Source organism: Perissodus microlepis, chromosome 11 (genome assembly GCF_051167445.1).
Source record: "Perissodus microlepis isolate ML-2025 ecotype Zambia chromosome 11, ASM5116744v1, whole genome shotgun sequence".
Lineage (NCBI taxonomy): Eukaryota > Metazoa > Chordata > Actinopteri > Cichliformes > Cichlidae > Perissodus > Perissodus microlepis.
Genome location: NC_140471.1, coordinates 52,488 through 74,244, shown reverse-complemented (window position 1 = coordinate 74,244; position 21,757 = coordinate 52,488). Strand labels below are relative to the sequence as shown.

General features: G+C 44.5%; 2 protein-coding genes across 6 annotated transcripts in view; one reads left to right on the top strand and one right to left on the bottom strand.

Annotated features, from left to right (window-relative positions):
- LOC146376991 (protein NLRC3-like) overlaps window positions 1-21,757 on the bottom strand; it is a 414,853-nt gene that overhangs the window by 364,119 nt on the left and 28,977 nt on the right. The gene's annotated exons all lie outside the window — the stretch shown is intronic.
- Window positions 7,018-21,757, top strand: part of LOC146376992 (stonustoxin subunit beta-like) — a 43,020-nt gene continuing 28,280 nt past the window's right edge. For 2 of the 5 annotated variants that reach the window (XM_084944998.1, XM_084944994.1), the window contains exons 1-3: window positions 7,120-7,187; window positions 10,095-10,226; window positions 10,825-10,926. In XM_084944998.1, coding sequence (XP_084801124.1) covers window positions 10,138-10,226; window positions 10,825-10,926 — 191 coding nt within the window. In that variant the 5' untranslated portion in view covers window positions 7,120-7,187; window positions 10,095-10,137. Of the gene's footprint in view, window positions 7,096-7,119; window positions 7,188-10,094; window positions 10,227-10,824; window positions 10,927-21,757 lie in introns of those variants that run through there. The other 3 variants (XM_084944995.1, XM_084944996.1, XM_084944997.1) reach the window with 3 other exon arrangements.

The window sequence follows — 21,757 nt, the reverse complement described above, 5'->3', positions numbered from 1 at the left end:
TGATCGCCCTTGCAAGTAAAAACTGCAGCGTGTGTGTCTCCACTCTCTGACTCTCAGCTGAAGAAGTGTCTTTTAGAATAAATCTCTTGGCAGGAACATACATCTGTAAAGTGACTGTGGAGATCCCATCTTTAACTGTGTCTAAAGGAAATGGGACCATCATCATAGTCAGAGAGAAGACAATGAACGCATGCATCACTGTGAACATGCAAAGTGTAGCTCGTGGCCTCGTTCATGTTTCAGCTGCTGGAAGTGAAAGCATGTCTGCCCAGAGAGGAGACCAAGAAGAAGAAGAAGAAGAAGTGAGAGAGGAAAAGTGGAAACACGGCTGTAGAAACTTTACAAACTTGTTCAGCGTTTTTGGTTTTGTTTTAAATTTATCCGATGATTCCAAAAACTCTGCTGATTAAAATGACTGATTGACTTTTGACTGATTGTCTCATTTAATGAATAAATTAATACTTATCATAGTAAACTCCTCTGGGTTGCCATAGTAACATGACCAGCAAAGATGCTTTGGCATGCAGACTGGAGCAGCAGGGATCAAACCACCGACCTTTCTGTTGTCAGGTGACCTGCTCCACCTCCTGAGCCCCACTTCTCATGACAAATGACTCACTTTTCCCTTTCTGTTATTCTCACTGACACTTGAGGATCATGTTTGATCAGAGGTTTTCTTATCACGTCTCTGTTCTGTGTTAGGCACAGATTACACAACACTGACACAATGTTGGGGAGTGTGTGTAAACAGTGTTTCCGTGATGACCGCAGCTCACTGTCCTGATCATCCCCTCTGTTACCGTCCTCCCTGTTAAACATGTGCTCTTTGCTGTGTGTGATGTTAGCATGAGCTTTGCTCCAGTTTGTCACCGGGTCCTATCATGCTCTGCAGCTCTGTGGGTCAAACTGAAAACACTTTGTAGGTGTTGTTTCCTGAGCTGCTGCTTATTCTGCAGCCACAGGATGTGCCAAGGCTCAGGGAGGGGCAGCCATGTGACCAGTTCGGGTGAGAGAAAGAAGACATAAAAGACGTGCTGTGGCTGACCTTTGAACTGGCGCGACATGCAGCTATGCAGGTTAGCATCATGCTGGTCCACTCTCCCAGCCAGCTGTTGGCAGTAATGCACCACCAACTGCCAATAAAACGACAAAGAAGAACGAGCTATGTGGGTGTGCGGGTTGATAGGTTACTATGTTGGGAGCTTGCGCTTGCTGAGTGGATGAGTAAAAGAAGATGGCTTTGTCAAAAATACTTATAAAGTTATAAAGAGTGGAAATCTGAAGAGCTGTTATGAAATCATACATAAAAACTTCAACCAAAGCTGTCGGCCTGGGTCGGCCTGACGGTAGAACTGGCCTGACGGTAGAACAAGAAGAATAAATGAGGTATGAGCGAGCTACACGGCTGATAACACAGTCTGTGACAGCACAACAGCATACGAGTGTTCACTGTGAGGACGGTGGATTTTAGGAGAACACAAAAAGACTTTCACTGACTGGAAAATGATAAAGAGTGAATGGAAGCTGCAGCAGAAACACTTTTTAGTTTGGAAGAGAAACAATGTAACACTTTTAGATGGAAACAAACAATGTAAAGTGCAACAATTTACCTTCAATAAAAAATAAATAAATCCTTACTAAAACTATAAACATTTGAACCGTTTGATACTGAAAAATAAAATGAAATAAACTCAATAAATAATCAAAATGAATTCAAACTGATCAGCAACATTAACTCAGGAGCACAATATATGAAACACTTTAACCTACAAAACAAAAATGAATAAAACAGTTTGTGCTGATTTCTTTCTTTGATCAAAAAAACAAAGTCAGCATTAATGGCTCCGACGAGCACGTTTTGCAGTGCACAGCTTTTCAAAGCAGGTTTGAAGCAGGATCCTGCAGCTCTCAGCTCCTGCTCAGTGTTTAGCTGGGACCTGGACTTGGTCTGCAGCAACAGCAGAGAAGCCAGGATCACAAAGATGAGACTAAAGGAAGAAGAACGCCCAGAGCCTGCTGCCCTCAGAGTGGATACTGCTTCTCTACACTCAGCCAGAATCCACTCAGTGTCTGTGATGTGAACTGCAGTCTCAGTGTGGAGTCAATGAACTGGTTCTCCTCTGCAAAGCTGAAACCAGTTGGAGCTGGTGCTTTGAAAGGATCTCTCACCCAGTCATGCTGGGAACTGTTTTCATGGAAGCACTTTTTAAAGTATCCCATCAGTGATGAAATATGCTGCTTGATATATGGAGTCACTGAGGCGGCATCATCATCAGTAGTGTCAACAAATTCATGCAGGTTCTCCAATGAATCTGTGTTTCCTTCATCGAGTCTCCTGCCCCACACTGCAAGCTTTCCAGTGACAGAGCTGATCTTGTGACCTGAGGGAGGTTTTTATCTTTCCCTTGAAGCTGTAGATTTACTTCATTTCCAAATATGTCACTCAGGTAGGCCAGTTTTGCCAGGAAGCTCTCATCAACTGATGTTCGGCTCCATCTCCTCACAGACAGCAGAGACACTCTTGTTTTTAGTGGTCTGATCTTTATAAAACCGACTACACCAATAATTTCAGTCATGACCTCACTGAATTCAGAGGAAAGCTGCTCTCAGTGTGAAAACTCTCCAGCAGAGGGCGCTGTTAAGTCCTTATTGTAACACAGTTACTGTGTGCAGTTATACTTCATACATAATCTGCACTTATTTACATCAGACATGCTGTCAGTAAATGATTGGTTTCTATTTATTCTACTTCTTGTTGACTAGTTTGATGACAGTGAAACAATCACAGCTGATTGTGTGATGATGTAAACTGTCACTGTTACATTCAGTGTGTGTGACATAATGTTAGTGCAGGGATGATAACAGCCTGGTTCTGTTAGAAACACATGAACTGTCCATAGATCAGTGTGTGTTTAACATGAGAGCTTCAGCCCTGCTGATGTGTTAAATAAAGACATGCAGGAAAACTGATGAGACTCTGAAATAACTCTTTATATTTATAATGTAACTCTGCATCAAAAGAACAACAAAGGATCCCAGACAGGTTGATGTGAACAAAGACGATTCTGATGTTTCTGTGTTTCTAACAGTTTGACATTATTAGTAAACTGACTGCAGTGAACAGGATTTATAAAGAGCTTATATATAAAGATATGACAGCTGTTTGACAAGTTTATCACTCTGTGTTTGGACCTGATCAGTCCAGCTGTTTACTTGAAATATGTTCATTTACCTGTTCTGTTATATTCATGTTCTTGTCTCTGTTGAAAAACACATTTTTAATGTCCCTCAGATTTTTCTCCCAGATGAATAAATATAAAAATGACACAAACTGACTGCAGCTACTGGGTGGAGTCAGGAAGCCAGCGAGGCCCTGCAGGACTGAGACTGCAGACTGGGACGTGCTCTGTGATGGAAATCAACAGCATCACTGACTGTTTCTGTGAGGACACCATCATCCCAGCAGGGCTGTTTCCCAACAACAAGCCCTGGACCATCAGAGACCTGAAGCTGCTGCTGAATGAAAGAAGAGGATCTTCAGGTCTGGAACAAGGACGACTCAGTGTTCTCAGTTTCTCTGGTTCCTAGAGTGTTCTGTCTGGTTTATTAGATCCCCCCTCATGTCTTTGCCCTCTGTGTGTCTGTGTTTCATTGTGAGTTCTTGTTTCCCCTCCTTGTGTTTTATTCCATATTTCCCGTCATATCTGTGCTCTCCCTCGTGCTCCTCCGTGTTCTCTCTCCCCCTCCAGTCGGCGTCTCTGTGTACGTCCTGTTTTGCTTTGATAGTCTCCCGTCAGTGTAGCTCATGTTGCTCCTGTCTCGTTATGATTATTGGTGTCAGCTGTGTTCCCCGTGTGCTCCCTCGTTATCTTTCTGGTTGTATCCCAATTCAGGGTCTGCAGCCTTAAAGTACGCAGCCTCAACGGTCCTCAAGGGCCGCGTACTCAAAGACCGCTAAGGCCGGAAGCGCGAGGCTTGTGAAATGGGACGGTCTAGCCTCCGTCGCGCTGCCCAGGTTGCCTAGCAACCATGACACTACAGCTTTGTTTGACAGAAATGAAGGAGAACATATTGTGTTCATTTGTTTCTACATGAGCTCTGTGTGATTTGATAAGTATCTGAGGCTGAGACCACAGGACTGTAAAACATGATTGTTGGGCTTCATTTCTGTACTGAACAGTCATTTAAGATTAGCTAGTAAATAACAATTAGCTAATGTTGTTCATGAGACTAAAGTCATCTCACTGTGGTAATGTAAATATAATATGGCCAATATTATAGTTATTATATTAATCATTATTAGTTATTACAGCAGTGAGCTTGAACTCTGGGTCAAAGATTCAAGTTGCAGTTATTTATATTTCCTATCACCTTAAATCTTCACTCAAAGACAAGTATCTGTGACAGTGTATATATAGATGTATCATATATAACAGACAAATATTGTTCATTTAATATGTTGGCATTACTAAATTTGACTCAGTGCTTACATATATGTGTAAAAAGAAAATGTACGAGCTGTGATAACTGTGTCTGATAGAATGAAGAGTAGACTGATATAGTAAATATTCCTTTATTGGGTGAGAAAATCAGACCATGTCATAACTGCTTTAAGTCATACAGAATAGATATCAGAGCCTTAAACAGGCTGACTTCTGCTAAATGGGTCAAACTGGGCAGAAAGTCTACAAACACATAACATCCTTATAGAATATGATGTAACACTATAGATCAACTTAGCACAGAATATATAAAGCATATAAACAATTACAGCAATATGATGCAACAAACACAGCAGTGCTACTAATCCAAAATACTCAAAGCTTCATAGAACTGAAACAAACATTTATTTTTAGCTCCATTCTGCTGCTGATACATACTTTAGGTTTCTGAACATTAAACTTGTTGCTGCCTTTCATAGTGTGTAACTTGAAGGCCCTGAGTACTTTCTCCCACACTGAAAACACTGGGATGATAACATTATTTGAACATTACCTAATAAGACTGATTCAGGACAGACAGTTATGTTAAACTTTCCTAGCAGTCCTTCACAAACAGGGAACAGTCTGTCTATTCTCTCCATCTGTCAGCTGCTGCTGGCTCTTCCTCCTCCTCTTCCTCACACACTGCTGAGTTTGTCCTGGTGGATCATCAGGGGTGCAAAGCCTCACAGATGATGTGCAGCAGTGGGTCCCTCAGTCTGTCCTCACTCTGGACACTTGCAGTCGTCACACATGGAAATCAAATGTGTGATAAGCTGCAGGATTCAAACACAAGTGTAACTTATAAACACATGTTCATACTTTTATTCCACAATCAGAGAGAAAGAAACAGAGAGAGAGTGCAGGACAGACAGGTGACAGTCTCAGGTGTAAACACTGCTACACAACAGCACCAGAGAAGCAGGATTTAGTGTTTGTGTTATTACGAAACAAGAAGAGTTCCCAGATGGTGCAGTGGACACATGTGTGACTGCTGTGATTAAAGCATCTTTCTTTCAGCTTAACGAGTGAACCGTCAGCTCGTTCAAACACACGTTAAAGTCCGTTTGGCTCGACACCACCGAACAGAGGCAGCATTATAACATAGCTAACATTAACAGTGCAGTGAATCCTGCTTGTGCTGTGATATTCAGGACTGCAAACCGAGCAGCATCACTGACTTTCAGCTTGTTGTGTTTGTGGATATATGACTGACTTTAATTATCCACAAAATCATCACATTCTCTGTAAGATTAAGGTCGACTATTGAACGGCATATATTTTAAAGGCTTTAAAACCAAGTTAACGCTGAAAGTACAAACATCACTAATGTCATATAACTTTGCTGACATGTGGCCAACAGGAATGCTTTAATGTTCTTCATTATTAAACATTCGCACATAAATAAGTGACATAATATTCAGTTCTTACTTTTACAAGTTTACTCTTCGGGCACCCCTCTTCCGCCGTTTTTTTAGGTACAGCTTGCTAACACAGGCTCAGACCTGCTTTGCCTTCAGAGCTGCCTTAAATCTTCATGGCTCAGATTCAGCGAGGTGCTGGAAACATCCCTCAGAGTCATGTGATCAGTTACGTCTGCTTCAGCACTGACAGATAGAAAAGTGCATCCACATAAACAGGATATATAATAATAATAATCAGATAATGATTTTCATCTTTTCAGCCCTTTGTCTGGATGCTAATCCAGCTGTGTGTGTTTGTGATGACAGTAAATAAATGTCAGACTTACAGCTCCTGTTTTACTGCATTAAAGTGATCAGATGAGTTCAGCACTTTGACATGGATGGTAGTGAAAGCAGGAAGTGACAAATATAGCACAGCAGCAGCGTTTAACACGTCTGAGCTGGAAACAGAAACTCTGGGATGAACATCATTCATAGAACAACTTCCAGCTTCTTTTGCTCAGCTACAGTTCGGATGGATTTGCATTTAAAGATGCAACAAGACTAAAATGGTTAGGGTCAGGAGGTCAAAGGTCAGAGCTCCTGTGGGTCTGAGGGCGGCCTCACGTTGGAGAAGGATGAAGGAGTCTGACCTGAGCCAGTGTTTGACATGAACACATCAGCGCTGCTGTCAGTGAGCCTAACGACAGCCGTTAGCATCATTTCAGTGTTTCAGTCATAAAAACACTTCCTGTCACTGTGGTGGTTACAGTGACATCATGCAGTTTGTGCTTTGACCTCCAGGGGGCGACAAATCAGCACAGACAGAGCGCTCCATTCAAACTTTGCTGCCATCAGTAATAATTCTTCAAATATAATCATCAGTGTTTGAGCAGTTATGATATCAGGGACAATCTAGACATGTGTGACAATACTGAACATGTCACATGACACACCTTAAACATCATGTGATCCACTCTCAGTCTGCACTTTCACTCATGACTTCAACAGGTTGAAATGAGCTTTGAAGAAACATCAGTTTAGTGCTGAAATATTCAAACGCTGCAGGAAGATGAACAAAAAAGTGATGACAGATGTTTGTGTTTTGTTTTTCAAACAGGAAAATCAGCAGAAATAAATCACCTTTGAACAACATGACAGAGAGTTGGGAGTTTCCGCAGTGCACCTGAATGCAGCAGTGTTTCATTCTGGTGAGTGTCCTCAAACGCCTCTCTGGGTGTTTCCTGTTCCTTGAACTTCGTGGAGTGGAGCTTGTTGTTAGGTGTTTCTGTGTGAAGAAACTGTAAGTTTGCTTTGTTTCCTCCTTTAACAGTTTGTCTTTAGGAACTTTACTGTTTGTTCAGCTCATGTTTGAGTTCTTCACACAACAAACTGTGTTTTTATTTCCGGTCTCTCCTTTAAAGTCAGTGTGTAATGTTTTATGGGATAGCTCAGTAGGTAGAGTGGTCAATCCAAGAAACGGCTACCCTCAGGTACCTGGATTGGTAGTTGGCCGCTACCATGCTAATGCTAAGAGCTGTTTCAGCACTTTGTGAATGAGATCAGCAGCAGCACAGAGTTAGTTGATGGTCAGATGGTTACAGAGAGAGCAGCAGACTTTGTAAATGATTATTTATTCCAGCTGTAACTTAGGCATGACATGTAAACAGACTGTTGGCTCCTCATACAGGAAGTGATGCTTCACTTTCAGCCGTCTGTGGATTTTCTTCAGGAAATTTAGTTGCAGCTGTGAAATGAGGCCGACTGTGAGGAGGAAGTGTAATATTAAACAGGAAGCCTGTAAAAGCTGAAGTCACACTGTCAGCACGCAAGCTCACACATGACTGCTTCATCAACATGGAGCTCTGAGTGTTTATTAAAGGATCATTGTGTGAAAGAGGCTCTAACACAGCTGACTGCAGCCTTTAGCTGTGAGCACACAGTGTCTCACATTTACATTCACTTTACTGTCAAACACAATAACTTTAAACAGCTGCCGTTATCAAGTGAAAATAGCAAAGATTTCAGGGCTGAACCCCAGTGCTTCTACATCCTAGTAACACCTCAGACAGTCACAACTCATCAAAGCTTCTCATTATCGTTAGGACAGATTTAGGTCAATATCATTTCACATTTCATCATCCATCAAATGTTCACACATAGTGGGTTTGTCATTCTCTCAGCTGACACTGAGATGAAGCAAGAAAGAAGCAGCTGATATTTGGACAGCACACATGATGGAAAGGAGGATTTCAGCTGATGTGCACATGATTGATTGATTGAGGATTTGTGTTTCCTCTGCAGGTGAAGGTAGAAAGTGTGTGTGAGCTGAATTGAGCAGCATGGATCTGCTGAATGACCACTCAGACTGAGGCCTCCCCGGCTCCCTTTGAAAAATTCCTAAATTATTTTATAGATAAAATCTCAGCACTAAGGGCCCCATATCCATTGGCAGCAAACCAAATTCAAATTTCTGAATGCTCAACAGTTCAAAGCGCTTTACACGTTCAGTCATCCACCCATCCACACACTGTTGATAGCAAGCTACATTTCAGCCACAGCTGCCCTGGGGCGCACTGACAGAGGCGAGGCTGCCGGACACTGGCGCCACCAGGCCCCTTTTAACTGCTGACTCAGAGGTTTTAGTTTTATTAGACTTATCGTAAGCTTTCAATACGGTTGATCACAATATTCTCCTGGTAAGGGTAGAACATGTAGTCGGACTTAAAGGTATTGTCCTTTCATGGTTTAAATCATACTTATCTGAGAGGTCATTCTCCGTCACAATGGGGAAATACTCCCCCTCTTTTGCCCCTTTCCGTTGTGGTGTGCCCCAGGGATCAGTGTTAAGTGCTACGTTATTTTCTTTGTACATGCTGCCCTTTGGACTCATTTTCGAAAAGCATATCTCGTTTCACTGCTATGCTGACGACATCCAAATCTACTTCCCCCTGAATCAGGATGTCCAGTCACCATTAGTGCCTTTGTTCAACTGTCTGCGGGAAGTAAAAGACTGGCTATCACAAAACTCTCTAACACTAAATGAAAATAAAACAGAATTTATTGTTTTTGATAGTCACATGCCCCTGGACCAGCTAACTGATACACTGGGGTCCTATGCCAGCCATCTCTCCTATACCGTTAAAAATGTTGGAGTGGTCCTGGACAGCTCTCTCAAATTAGACAAGCAAGTGTCCTCAGTTGTGAAAACGAGTTTTTACCAGCTACGCCAAATCTCCAAGGCAAAGCCCTATATTCCACATAAAGACCTTGAAAAGCTTATCCATTCCTTCATTATTTCTAGACTGGCCTCTAGCTTGCCTCTTAACTGGCACCAGAAGGTATGATCACATCACCCTGTTCTAGCCAATCTACACTGGCTCCCTGTTAAATACCGTATCATTTTTAAAATCCTTTTAAAATTGTAAATAACTTGGCGCCCAGTTACCTATCCGACCTTCTCAATGTGTATAGCCCCAAGAGAGCACTCAGATCCTCTAACCAACTGCTCTTAAATGGTAAATGGCCTGCATTTGTATAGCGCTTTTCTAGTCCCTAAGGACCCCAAAGCGCTTCACACTACATTCAGTCATTCACACACTGGTGATGGCAGCTACACTGTAGCCACAGCCACCCTGGGGCGCACTGACAGAGGGGAGGCTGCCGGACACTGGCGCCACCGGGCCCTCTGACCACCACCAGTAGGCAAACATGGGGTTAGTATCTTGCCCAAGGATATTTGGCATACAGCCAGGAGGCAGCCTGGGATCAAACCACCGACCTTTTGATTAGTGGCTGACCTGCTCTGCCACCTGAGCTACAGCCACTCCACCTCTTAGTGCAACAAAGGCCCGGACAAAAGACTACAGGGGACCGAGCTTTTGTAATCGCCGCACCTAAACTGTGGAATAATCTTCTAATCGATGTCCTCATGTCAGAATCCATTCAATCATTCAAATCCCGCTTAAAAACTCACCTGTTTCATCTAGCCTTTGAAACAGATTAGCTCAGACTTCCACCCGGTCTGCATTTGTGCTATGTAACTGTAACTGTCACTGTAACTATAATTGTTTTTAACTGTTTTTGTTGCCTTTTTCTGTAATCTGCTTTGCTACCTTGTGTGAAGCACTTTGTTGGACACTGTCCTTTTTAAATGTGCTATAGAAATAAATATTGATTGATTGATTGAGGATTTGTGTTTCCTCTGCAGGTGAAGGTAGAAAGTGTGTGTGAGCTGATGTGAATTGAGCAGCATGGATCAGTGTGAGGACAGGGAGGAGGGAGTCCCTCCCTCTAAAACCACTCTGTGTGGGGAACATGAGAGCCAGACCAAAGCTCAGAGGTGAGATGACCTTCTCCAGTGCTCTCTGACTTTCATTGGCTGCCTATGAAATTTCGTATTGATTTTAAAAGTTCTGCTGTTTACTTTCAAATGCCTAAACAACCTTGCCCCTGACTATCCCACCAAACTCCTCAGTCTCTATACTCCCAGCCCCTCTTTACGATCATCTAGTCAGTTACTTCTAGCCCAGCCCAAGCACCGTCTGAAGACTAGGAGTGACCCTGCCTTTGCCTCTGTAGCACCAAATCTCTGGAATAGTCTTCCTTCTACCATCCATGCCTCTGACTCCTCCTGACACCTATTAAACCTGGCTTTTCCAACTTGCTAATTCTCACCGCTCATTGTTACTAATTTCTCTGGATAATCATGAATTCTCCCTATCTCTACTGACTAATGCCTTTGTTTGTTTCTCTATTTGACTTTGTTTTAATGACTTATCATTTACTGTGTATTCCTTACTGCGAAGCACTTTGGTCTACCCCCTGGTCTTAAATGTGCTATATAAATAAAATTGTATTGTATTGTATCTCTAACTGTCCATGACTCTTCTCCATGTCACAGCTCAGTACTCACATCACTGCTCCATCACTATTTACAGGAACAAACCTGGACCTCCACCCAGCTTTGTGTCTTTAAAGAGTGATGTGTCAAAGGGTGCTATGGTAGATTTTACAAAAGGATGTTCTTCGCCTCCAGAGAGGTAATCTGTGTCTAAATCTTGTTCCTGACTGTGTATTTAAATAATTTATCCATGCTCAGCTCTTCATATGCTCTTTTCTATGCACATTTCTGTGCCCATATGTGAAACTGTGTGTGTTGTGTGTTTACACAAACAGAGCAATTAAGAGTGAAAAGAATGATGATGTAGTTCTAGGTGTTTGTGTAATGAAGATGCCGAGAGGGTATAGTACTCCAGCTGGTCCAGAAGGTGTCTCCTTGCTGTCATCATCATCAGTTTTAAATCTTTTACCATCAACATCAGTCCTTGTTATAAACACCCGATGCACATATTTGAATACTTATTTAAAACCATTTTTTCACATTTTAGTTGACACAGCTTTCCAGCTGGGTGTAAACAAAATGTAACAAATTGTATAAACTTTACAGTGTGTGTAAAGCAATTAACCCTCTGGGCTCTATCCTGGCCATTTGTGGCCACTTCACTTTTCTTTTTTTCAAACATTTTTGTTTTGTTAATGCAAATGAAATGAAACTTCCCAAAGGTGTGTATTTTTTTCAGATTTTTTAATTTTCAACATCAGCTCCTTAATAATATCAATAATTTACACTATACAGCAAATTGTTCCTCTTGGCTCTATCGTGGCCATTTTTAGCCAATTGAAACCCATTATAACCACCTTTTCTGATTCCTTGTTATTGACAGTACTATATCATGCAATTTAGGTAAAATTGCTTTCATTCTAAACTCAACACATGAAAATTGTAGTTTTTCATGTTTTTGTTTACCAAATTACATCATTTACCCATTTTTGGCCAATCAAGCAATTTCATGTAACATTCCTAGTTTCTAGTAGCGGCCTTTGATGACTTACCTCACTCCAATGGACCAAAATAATGAAACAATTTTGACATAGGTTTGGTCTTAAGGATCTAATAGTTTGTGTTTGTGCATGACATTGCAGCACAAACATGTATTTGCAAGATAGACTGGAATAAATAATGACGCATCAAGTTTTACATAGGCTGCAGTGAATTTCTGTCGATGTAGGCTATTGAGCTTTGAGGTTCCCAGTCAAACTTAGCTTTGAAGCACATGTTAAAAGCACTTTTACTCTTGTATTTTCCATAAAAAGATACCATACCCAAAATATTAACTCTAAAAAAACCCAAAACCCAATCACAGGACATTTTGCTGAGTTCAAACCTGCAGCTGCAGCACAAACGACAACAACACTGTTTGTAAACGTGTCCTGGAGTTTATGCAGGTGCAGACATGCTGCTGCTGTAAGTAAGCCTAACAGCTTCCAGATCATTTATTCTGGCAGTATGGCAAGAAGGTCATCACTGCTTCAAGCACTGCCTGTATGATCTAGTCAGAGAGCAAGGACAGCAGCAGTCCTCTGCCCTTGAAGAAAAGACATCTCCCCAAGATGAAGAAAGTCCCTCTCCAGAAGATGAGGGGGCAATCTCCAAAGAGGCTGACTGCATCACTTTGGGGGAGGATTGGGGTTGGGGGGCATGGAGGTGGAGGCCAAGCAGCTGATGGAAAAAAGAACATAGGAGCATTTTCGGTGACTGAGTGGATCCCTCATCCACTCAGGGTAAACCATGTGGGTCCCACTACTGAAGAGAGACTGCTCTACAATCCAGTACCCACTGGTATCAAACCAGGGCTCACCCTGTATTAACAGCCTGAGATTTACTTTTGTCTTTTTTTATAACAAAGGAGATCTTTCAGCTGCTGTGCACCCTTACAAACCTGCACGGGAGGCGAAGGTGTGAGGACTGGAGAATTACAGATGAAGTGGATATGTGAGCCTACACCAGGATAAAGCAATACATAGCATGTTGGATTACAACACTGGAAGTTCTCAGGAAGTAAAAAATGGCAACTGACGGAGGAGCTCCGAGGACAACATCTTTACTTCGGTCACCTTGGCAGAGGAACTCCTCAGATGAAAACTGGCACAGGGGAAACAACCAAGAGCTCCCTCCCCAGCTCCTCCAGTTGCAACAGAGGAAGTTTTTGTTGTCTGTCTTTGGCTTCACCAAAACTACCACTGCGATATCCCACATGCCAAAGCAACAGAGGAATGTGCTTCTTTTGACAGCAACACACAAGGAACCAGTTAGTGATGGGGAATAGAGGATGCCTGGAAGCAAGAAGCAATCCTGGACTACAATAGGCACAAATACAGTTTGAATAAATTAGAGAGGGTGTTGGCACCTCGAGTTGTTGAAGGAAAACTAACTGATGGCTACTGGCTCTTTTCTCCAATCTCCTGGGTGTCTTGGGATACGATGCCATTGTCCCGCCAGAAACAAGTTCACTGAAGTGGGGGAGTCCTCTACAACCTACAGATGAAGAGTGATCCTGAGAGAGCTGGGACACATGCTGGTGACCTCAACAACTGCAAGACACCCTTCTCCTTAATTTTCAGCAACTTCTGCCATTGATCTCAAGATACAGTAGTCTGAACCAGAGTGTGACCCACACCCCACAAACAAAATGAGAAGAAAGTGCAAAAGGCGCACCAGGTGTAGAAAGTGTGCCTACAAAAAACACTCCAATTCCAGTTTGTCCCTCAACTGAAACAGGAACTAGTTTAAATCAGAGTCACATTGGTCTTCCCAAGCTTTTTGTTTTGCCCTTAGCTCTTTTCGCTTGGCTTCAAAAGTACTGGGATTCGGCTCATTGTCACAAGAGGGAGCTATGTGGCCGATAGCCATTCAATGGCTGTGCCATACCAATGTAAACAACAAGAAAATTATACCAAAGATCGACAGAGAAGAGCGCTCTTTTGAAAATAACAACAAAATAAAATAAAATGAGTAGTCTCTTTAGACCTGACTCCTGATCAGCAGGACATTGGGAGTTCAATAGTTTCCAGAAAAACAATCCGTATGGAGTAAGCAGTTTTTTCTCTTGCTTATCTGAAATCCTGCGATTTGGGGTAATTCAGACTGTAGATCTACTCCTGCATCCAGAACAGCTGGCCACACTGCTTTTGGATTCGCTAAGAGTTTTCACAGGGTCTGGCTCGCCATCCATATCCAGAATCACTTCGGAATCGGATCCAGGATCACAAAAACCAGTCTGCACATACAGTACAATGAGCAGAATAGTTCTTAACAGTTTTTCTAAATAAAATGAGATCTCATAAAGTTTTCAAAATCAAGTACACTGGTGTTTTAACATTGTTCTGTCCCTATGAATTCAATCTGTACTGCTTTGCAGCATTAGAATCATATGTAAGGCATATGTAATCACATCATGAAATGTTTGTAACGTAACTAGTTTTAAATAACTTATTTACATGAATTAACCCATAACTGAAATGACAAAGTGCGGAAAAAGCACTGAATAACATTTATGGCTAAAAGAAAAGTGCATCTTGCATTAGTTTCATACATTTGTGAAGGTGCTTAATCAAAATAGACAATAAAATAAAATACGACACGCCATTTCACACACAATTCAAGTACTCCGACTAGCTTTAGCTTTTTTTTAGACAATACAGAATTTTCACTGTTGCAGTAGTTACTGCATGTAAAATTAGCAAAGGTTTCCCTGCTAACTTATCATTTTTAGTAACTCACCAGAGTTCCCAAAAAAAACCAAACATACGCTCTGGTTGGTTTTGGTCAAGAGTAAAACACATAAAGGCCTCTGAAAAGTACCTAACTTTAAGTTAGAGACTGTTAAAGATACTTTTTAACACTTATTTTATATTGAAAAACTCTCTGTGTAGCTTGTTAATTGCTCTCTGGCAGTGTTGGGGAGTAACGGAATACATGTACTGCCGTTACGTATTTAAAATACAAAATATGAGTAACTGTATTCCGTTACAGTTACCATTTTAAAAGGTGGTATTTAGAATACAGTTACTTTGTTAAAATAAATAAATTACATGGTGGTATTTTCCTGTTTTATATTGTGGCAGATCAGGACTGTTTGGGTTTTGTTTGACAGCTACGTTCTGTTGTTCCAGGCAGCTGCGTTACGGTTGCAATGGTTACAGGGTGACGCTCTCTGCGACTGTGTGTTTCCTGGGTGAGAGAGTGCCTTTCTGTTGTTGTTGCTGTGCTTAGCTAATAGGCAGAATGCTACAGGCATAGCCCTAAAGAATGTAGCCTCATGGGCAGTGTAGTCCGTGCTGCAGGGACAATGGATTGCCATACCCGTTATGTGTCTGTGAGGAAGAGGAGGGAGAAAAAGGCGAGTGGAAAAGTACGAGCTGTCATCGAGTGAAAACGGGAGCTGGAAGCATGTAAATATAATAATAACCACTGCAGCCAAGAAGAGTGCCTGACAAGCCCAGTTGTAAGTACGCTATTTAGACTCGACTGTACACTGTGTTCGTGTTTTCCTCCGAAACAATAAGTTCTGTTAGAGCAGCCTTTCAACGCCTCTCTCTCTGTCTCTCGCTCGCAAAGTTGACCCAGACAACAAAGTTAAGCTAGTTTTCGGCTACGAGCCCGACACGAACCCGACGTATTAGCCAGAGGTCCCTTTACTATGTTTCGGAGCCGCGGACCTTCAGTGACAGTAATAAATCAAACAGCAATAGTACATTCACGTAGTTGTAAAAAGCATGATAATGTTTTAAGTAATCCAAAGTATTCAGAATACGTTACTCTCATTGAGTAACGTAACGGAATACGTTACAAAATACATTTTGGGGGCATGTATTTTGCAATATGTAGTGGAATACATTTAAAAAGTAACCTTCCCAACACTTGGTGTCTTGCTCTGTTTTGCCTAGCTTAATGCAGCAGCGTGCTTTTGTTGCATTCACTGAACTACGGAAAATCAAAGTGTGTTCAGGGGGTGTCGTAAATTATAATACATGGCAAAAAACAAAAAATACTAGTAACCATGTCTATAGGTTACAACACAGAAGGTCAATGCAGACCTCATGCAACCAAATTAGCACATTTAGTGCTTAACACCACATCTACTACTGTGTCTGAATGTGTGGTATTGGCACTGTCATTTTAAGCTTAAAGCCAACTGTAACGTTGGACCCAAGAAACATAAGCTGGAGCGAATATGACGACAGCAGAACTTTTATTTAATACTGTGGTTTTGTACTGGGACACAGACACTCCCGCTCTCTCTCTCTGCTGTCACGTCCGCCTCCCTCCTCCGACTGTCACTGCCAACAGATAAAGAGACACAATCACTGTCAGATCCCAGCACACCTGTTCACCCCGCCCCTGTGCCGCCCCGGGAGCTCACTGCATCACCCCTCCTCTGCAGCTGGCCAGAGACCACACCCACGCCACACATCCCCACCGCCCGACTGAGGCCGGGGCTCATCCGGCCAAACCTACTGCCCCCCCGCGAGCGGGAGAGGAAATCGGCCACGACCATCTGCGCGCCCGGCCTATGGATCACCTTGAATTTAAAGGGCTGCAGGGCCAGATACCACCGAGTGATCCGGGCGTTGGCATCCTTCATGCGGTGGAGCCACTGCAGCGGGGCGTGGTCTGAGCAGAGGGTGAACGGGCGGCCCAGGAGGTAGTAGTGAAGGGAGTCGACCACCCACCGGATTGCCAGGCACTCCTTCTCCACGGTGCTATACCGTGACTCGTGGTCCGTCAGCTTCCGGCTGATGTAGACGACCGGCCGGTCAACTCCCCCTACCTGCTGGGACAAAACGGCCCCCAGCCCTCTGCTCAAGGCGTCAGTCTGCAGACAAAAAGGGAGGGAGAAGTTAGGTGTGAACAGCAGCAGCTCTCCACAGAGAGCCCGCTTCACCTGCACAAACGCCGCCTGGCACTGCTCCGTCCACTGGACCAGATCCGGGGCACCCTTGCGGGTGAGATCAGTTAGGGGGCTGGTCAAGTCCGCGAACCCTGGTACGAACCGCCGGTAATAGCCGGCCAGCCCCAGAAACCGTCTCACCTCTTTTTTCGTCTTGGGATGCGGGCAGGATGCAATTGCCGCCGTCTTATCCATTTGAGGTCGCACCTGCCCGTCCCCCAAGTGGTACCCCAAATACTGTACCTCCCTGCGTCCAACCGCACACTTCTTCGGGTTGTGCCGTGAGCCCCGCCTGCCTCAGGGACTCCAGCACCTCGGCCACACGCCGCACATGCTCCGCCCATGTGTCACTGTAAATGATGACGTCGTCTAGATAGGCGGCAGCATAGGCAGCGTGGGTCCATGAGGCGCTGAAAAGTGGCAGGGGCTCCGAACAAGCCGAACGGAAGCGTAACGAATTGGTACAACCCATATGGAGTGGAGAAGGCCGTCTTTTCCCTGGACTCTGCAGACAAGGGAATCTGCCAGTAGCCCTTGGTTAAATCCAGTGTCGTGAAAAAGCGAGCGGTGCCCAACCGGTCCAGGAGCTCGTCGACCCGGGGCATGGGATAAGCATCAAAACGTGACACCTCATTCACTCTGCGATAATCGACACAGAACCGTATATAACCGGTGAAATGGCCCGATGAGATCCATGCCAATACGCTCAAACGGGATCTCCATCAGTGGTAATGGGCGCAACGGCACCTTTGGCACGGCCGGCTGGTTAACCAGCTGGCATTCTGGGCACGACGCACACCAGTGGCGCACGTCGGCCCAAATGCCCGGCCAATAGAATCGGGCCATTATGCGCTCCAGAGTTTTCTCATCACCCAAATGCCCTGCCATGGGGTTTGAATGAGCTGCCTGGAAAATCGTTTCCCGGCGGTTTTGCGGCACCAACAACTGTGTGCGGATCTCATTAGTGTGAGTGTCGCGGCTCACTCGATAAAGCCGATCGTTCTGGAATTGGAAATGAGGGTAAGTTCGCGCAGCGTCAGGGCGCACCAAGCGACCATCAATATCCATCACTTGGTCATAGGCTGAGCGTAGGGTGTCGTCCCGAGACTGCTCTAGTGGAAAATCTTCCGTGGGGTGCACAACGGGAGGCAGCGGGGCTTCCGTGGAAGTCCCCACCACCTCCTCCCCCCCAGAGTCAGTGTCGGTCGACCCCGCGTCACCGCTGAGCGCCGCGCAAACGTTACATAAATTTACAGACCTGCCCCAGTAAGCTGTGGAACCCCGGCCAATTCGTACCCAAAATAAGGGGATGCGACAGGCGCGGGCTAACCGCCGCCTTCACTCTATGCGTTTTGCCCCTGAATTTCAGCAACAGTGACACTACCGGGTACTTGTGAATATCCCCGTGCACACATTTAACCTCCACCCAGTTAGCCTCCAACAATGCCCTGGGGTGAACCAAACTTTGGTGGACCAGGGTCTGCGTGCAGCCCGTGTCCATCAAAGCATGGCGAATACCCCCTTGACACCTTACCGGCACGTGGTGCGTCCCTCCTGGATCGGGGGCGGGCGCTGGAGCGCTGGCAACACGGAACACCTGCCCCACCTCCATGAGCGGACATTCTCGGCGCAGATGCCCCGGCTGCCCACACTTCCAACAGTCCGGCCCCGGCGTCTGTGCGGCTCCCCGTGGCTCCGGGGCAACCTTGGCGGCCACCGGGGTTCTGGCGGGAATCAGCGGCCAGAACGGGTTCCTGGGGTTCCACCCCGCTGCCTGCTCCGTTCCCACAGGGCTGCTGTCCCTCCGCTGTGACGCCGCCGGTGGCCTGGGCGGCGGAATACAGGCGCTCCGCCACGGCTCCTCACGGCTGGGTGCCGGGTTGGCCGCCAGATGGTCCTCCGCTAGCGTAACCGCCGCCGTCAAATCCGCCGGGCGGTGGCAGCGGACCCAACGAGCCGTTGCCTCGGGCAGGCCCCCCACGAACTGCTCGAGGACGACAAGATTCAGCATCCGGGCCTCCCCAGCCGAGGGGCCCGGTCGCAGCCACCTCGCTGCCGCATCCTCCAGCTGCCGAGCCCATGCAAACGGCCGCTCCCCTCCTGTCATCCTGCTGGCCCGGAATTGACGGCGGTAATCCTCCGGGGAGAGACCCAAACGATCCAGCACCGCCCGGCACACGTCCTCAAACACCCCCCGCGAGCTGGGGGGCAGGCTCAGCGCCGCCGTCTGGGCCTCGCCCGACAGAAGCGGCAGCAGCCGGGCAGCCCATTCCTCCTCCGGCCAGCGACAGGCCACCGCCGTGGCCTGGAAAGCCTCGATGAAAACCAGCGGGTCCTCCCCATCCCATTCAGCATTAGGATTGCTGAACACATTCCAGAAAAAAATAATAAACTGCGGGGACTGACCTTTTTAACGAATTATGAAAGCAGTTACATTGCACATTCAAACCATTTCATCCTTCTGAACTGAAAGGCAAAATTTACAGCTTACTTAGTTTTTTCAAATTTAAGACATTTCAATTAAACTGACTTGATCAGCTTTTTAAATGAAAAAAGGGTAACTTCCTTAACCCTCTGTGGTCTAGGGTATAATTGGCCGTTTTTGTTTTGAAGTCTGCTTTTGTTACGCCAATATTAAAAGGAGGCGACCCGGCCATTCTGACTAATTATAGGCCAATATCAAACTTGTGTGTCTTGGCAAAAGTCCTTGAGTCTCTCGTCAGTGAGCAATTAAAATTCAATTCAATTCAATTCAATTCAATTTTATTTATATAGCGCCAAATCACAACAAAAGTCGCCTCAAGGCGCTTCATAGATACAGAGAAAAACCCAACAATCATATGACCCCCTATGAGCAAGCACTTTGGCGACAGTGGGAAGGAAAAACTCCCTTTTAACAGGAAGAAACCTCCGGCAGAACCAGGCTCAGGGAGGGGCGGCCATCTGCTGCGACCGGTTGGGGTGAGAGAAGGAAGACAGGATAAAAGACATGCTGTGGAAGAGAGACAGAGGTTAATAACAGATATGATTCAATGCAGAGAGGTCTATTAATACATAGTGAGTGAGAAAGGTGACTGGAAAGGAAAAACTCAATGCATCATGGGAATCCCCCGGCAGCCTACGTCTATTGCAGCATAACTAAGGGAGGATTCAGGGTCACCTGGTCCAGCCCTAACTATATGCTTTAGCAAAAAGGAAAGTTTTAAGCCTAATCTTAAAAGTAGAGATAGTTTCTGTCTCCCGAATCCAAACTGGAAGCTGGTTCCACAGAAGAGGGGCCTGAAAACTGAAGGCTCTGCCTCCCATTCTACTTTTAAATACTCTAGGAACAACAAGTAGGCCTGCAGAGCGAGAGCGAAGTGCTCTAATAGGGTGATATGGTACTACAAGGTCATTAAGATAAGATGGGGCCTGATTATTTAAGACCTTGTATGTGAGGAGCAGGATTTTGAATTCAATTCTGGATTTAACAGGAAGCCAATGAAGGGAAGCCAAAACAGGAGAAATATGCTCTCTCCTTCTAGTCCCTGTCAGTACTCTTGCTGCAGCATTTTGGATTAGCTGAAGGCTTTTCAGTGAGTTTTTTGGACATCCTAATAATAATGAATTACAGTAGTCCAGCCTGGAAGTAATAAATGCATGAACTAGTTTTTCAGCGTCACTCTGAGACAGGATATTTCTAATTTTAGAGATGTTGCGCAAATGGAAGAAAGCAGTCTTACATATTTGTTTAATATGTGCGTTGAAGGACATGTCCTGGTCAAAAATGACTCCAAGGTTCCTCACAGCGTTACTGGAGGCCAAGGTAATGCCATCCAGAGTATGAATCTGGTTAGATACCATATTTCTAAGATTTTCAGGGCCGAGTACAATAACCTCAGTTTTATCTGAATTAAGAAGCAGAAAGTTAGCGGCCATCCAGGTCTTTATGTCTTTAAGACATTCCTGCAGTTTAACTAATTGGTGTGTGTTATCTGGCTTCATGGACAGATAGAGCTGGGTGTCATCTGCATAGCAGTGAAAATGTATGCTATGTCTTCTAATGATGCTGCCTAAGGGAAGCATGTATAATGTAAACAGAATTGGTCCTAGCACTGAACCCTGTGGAACTCCATAATTAACCTCAGTGGGTGAAGAGGACTCTCCATTTACATGCACAAATTGGAGTCTATTAGATAGATATGATACAAACCACTGCAGTGCAGTACCTGTAATACCTACAGCATGTTCTAATCGCTCTAATAGGATATTATGGTCGACAGTATCGAACGCTGCACTGAGGTCTAGCAGGACAAGCACAGAGATGAGTCCACTGTCAGAGGCCATAAGAAGATCATTTGTAACCTTCACTAAAGCTGTTTCTGTGCTGTGATGAGCTCTGAAACCTGACTGAAACTCTTCAAATAAACCATTCCTCTGCAGATGATCTGTTAGCTGTTTGACAACTACTCTTTCAAGGATTTTTGATATGAAAGGAAGGTTGGAGATTGGCCTATAATTAGCTAAGACTGCTGGGTCTAGAGATGGCTTTTTGAGTAAAGGTTTAACCACAGCCAGCTTGAAGGCCTGTGGTACATAGCCGACCATTAGAGATAGGTTGATCATATTTAAGATCGAAGAATTAATCAATGGCAGGACTTCTTTGAGCAGTTTTGTAGGAATGGGGTCTAAAAGACACGTTGATGGTTTGGAGGAAGTAATTATTGAAGTTAACTCAGAAAGATCAATTGGAGAAAAAGAGTCTAACTTAACATCAATGGTACTAAGAGTAGAGTTCTTGTACTCTAATGAAGTTCTCTCAAAACTGCAATCTGGGTTCAGAAAACAGCATAGTGCTGTTACGGCTGCCACAAAAGTGATAAATGACATACTTGTTGCTCTTGATAAAAAACAGCACTGTTCTTCTCTCTTTATCGACCTGTCAAAAGCTTTCGACACTGTGGATCACGCCATCTTAAAGCATAGACTTCTTTCTTTGGGGCTGTCTAGACATGTCGTCTCCTGGTTCACTAACTATTTGAGTGACAGGACTCAATACATTAAATGTGAAAATCTGTGCTCAGAATTTTTGAATATTCAC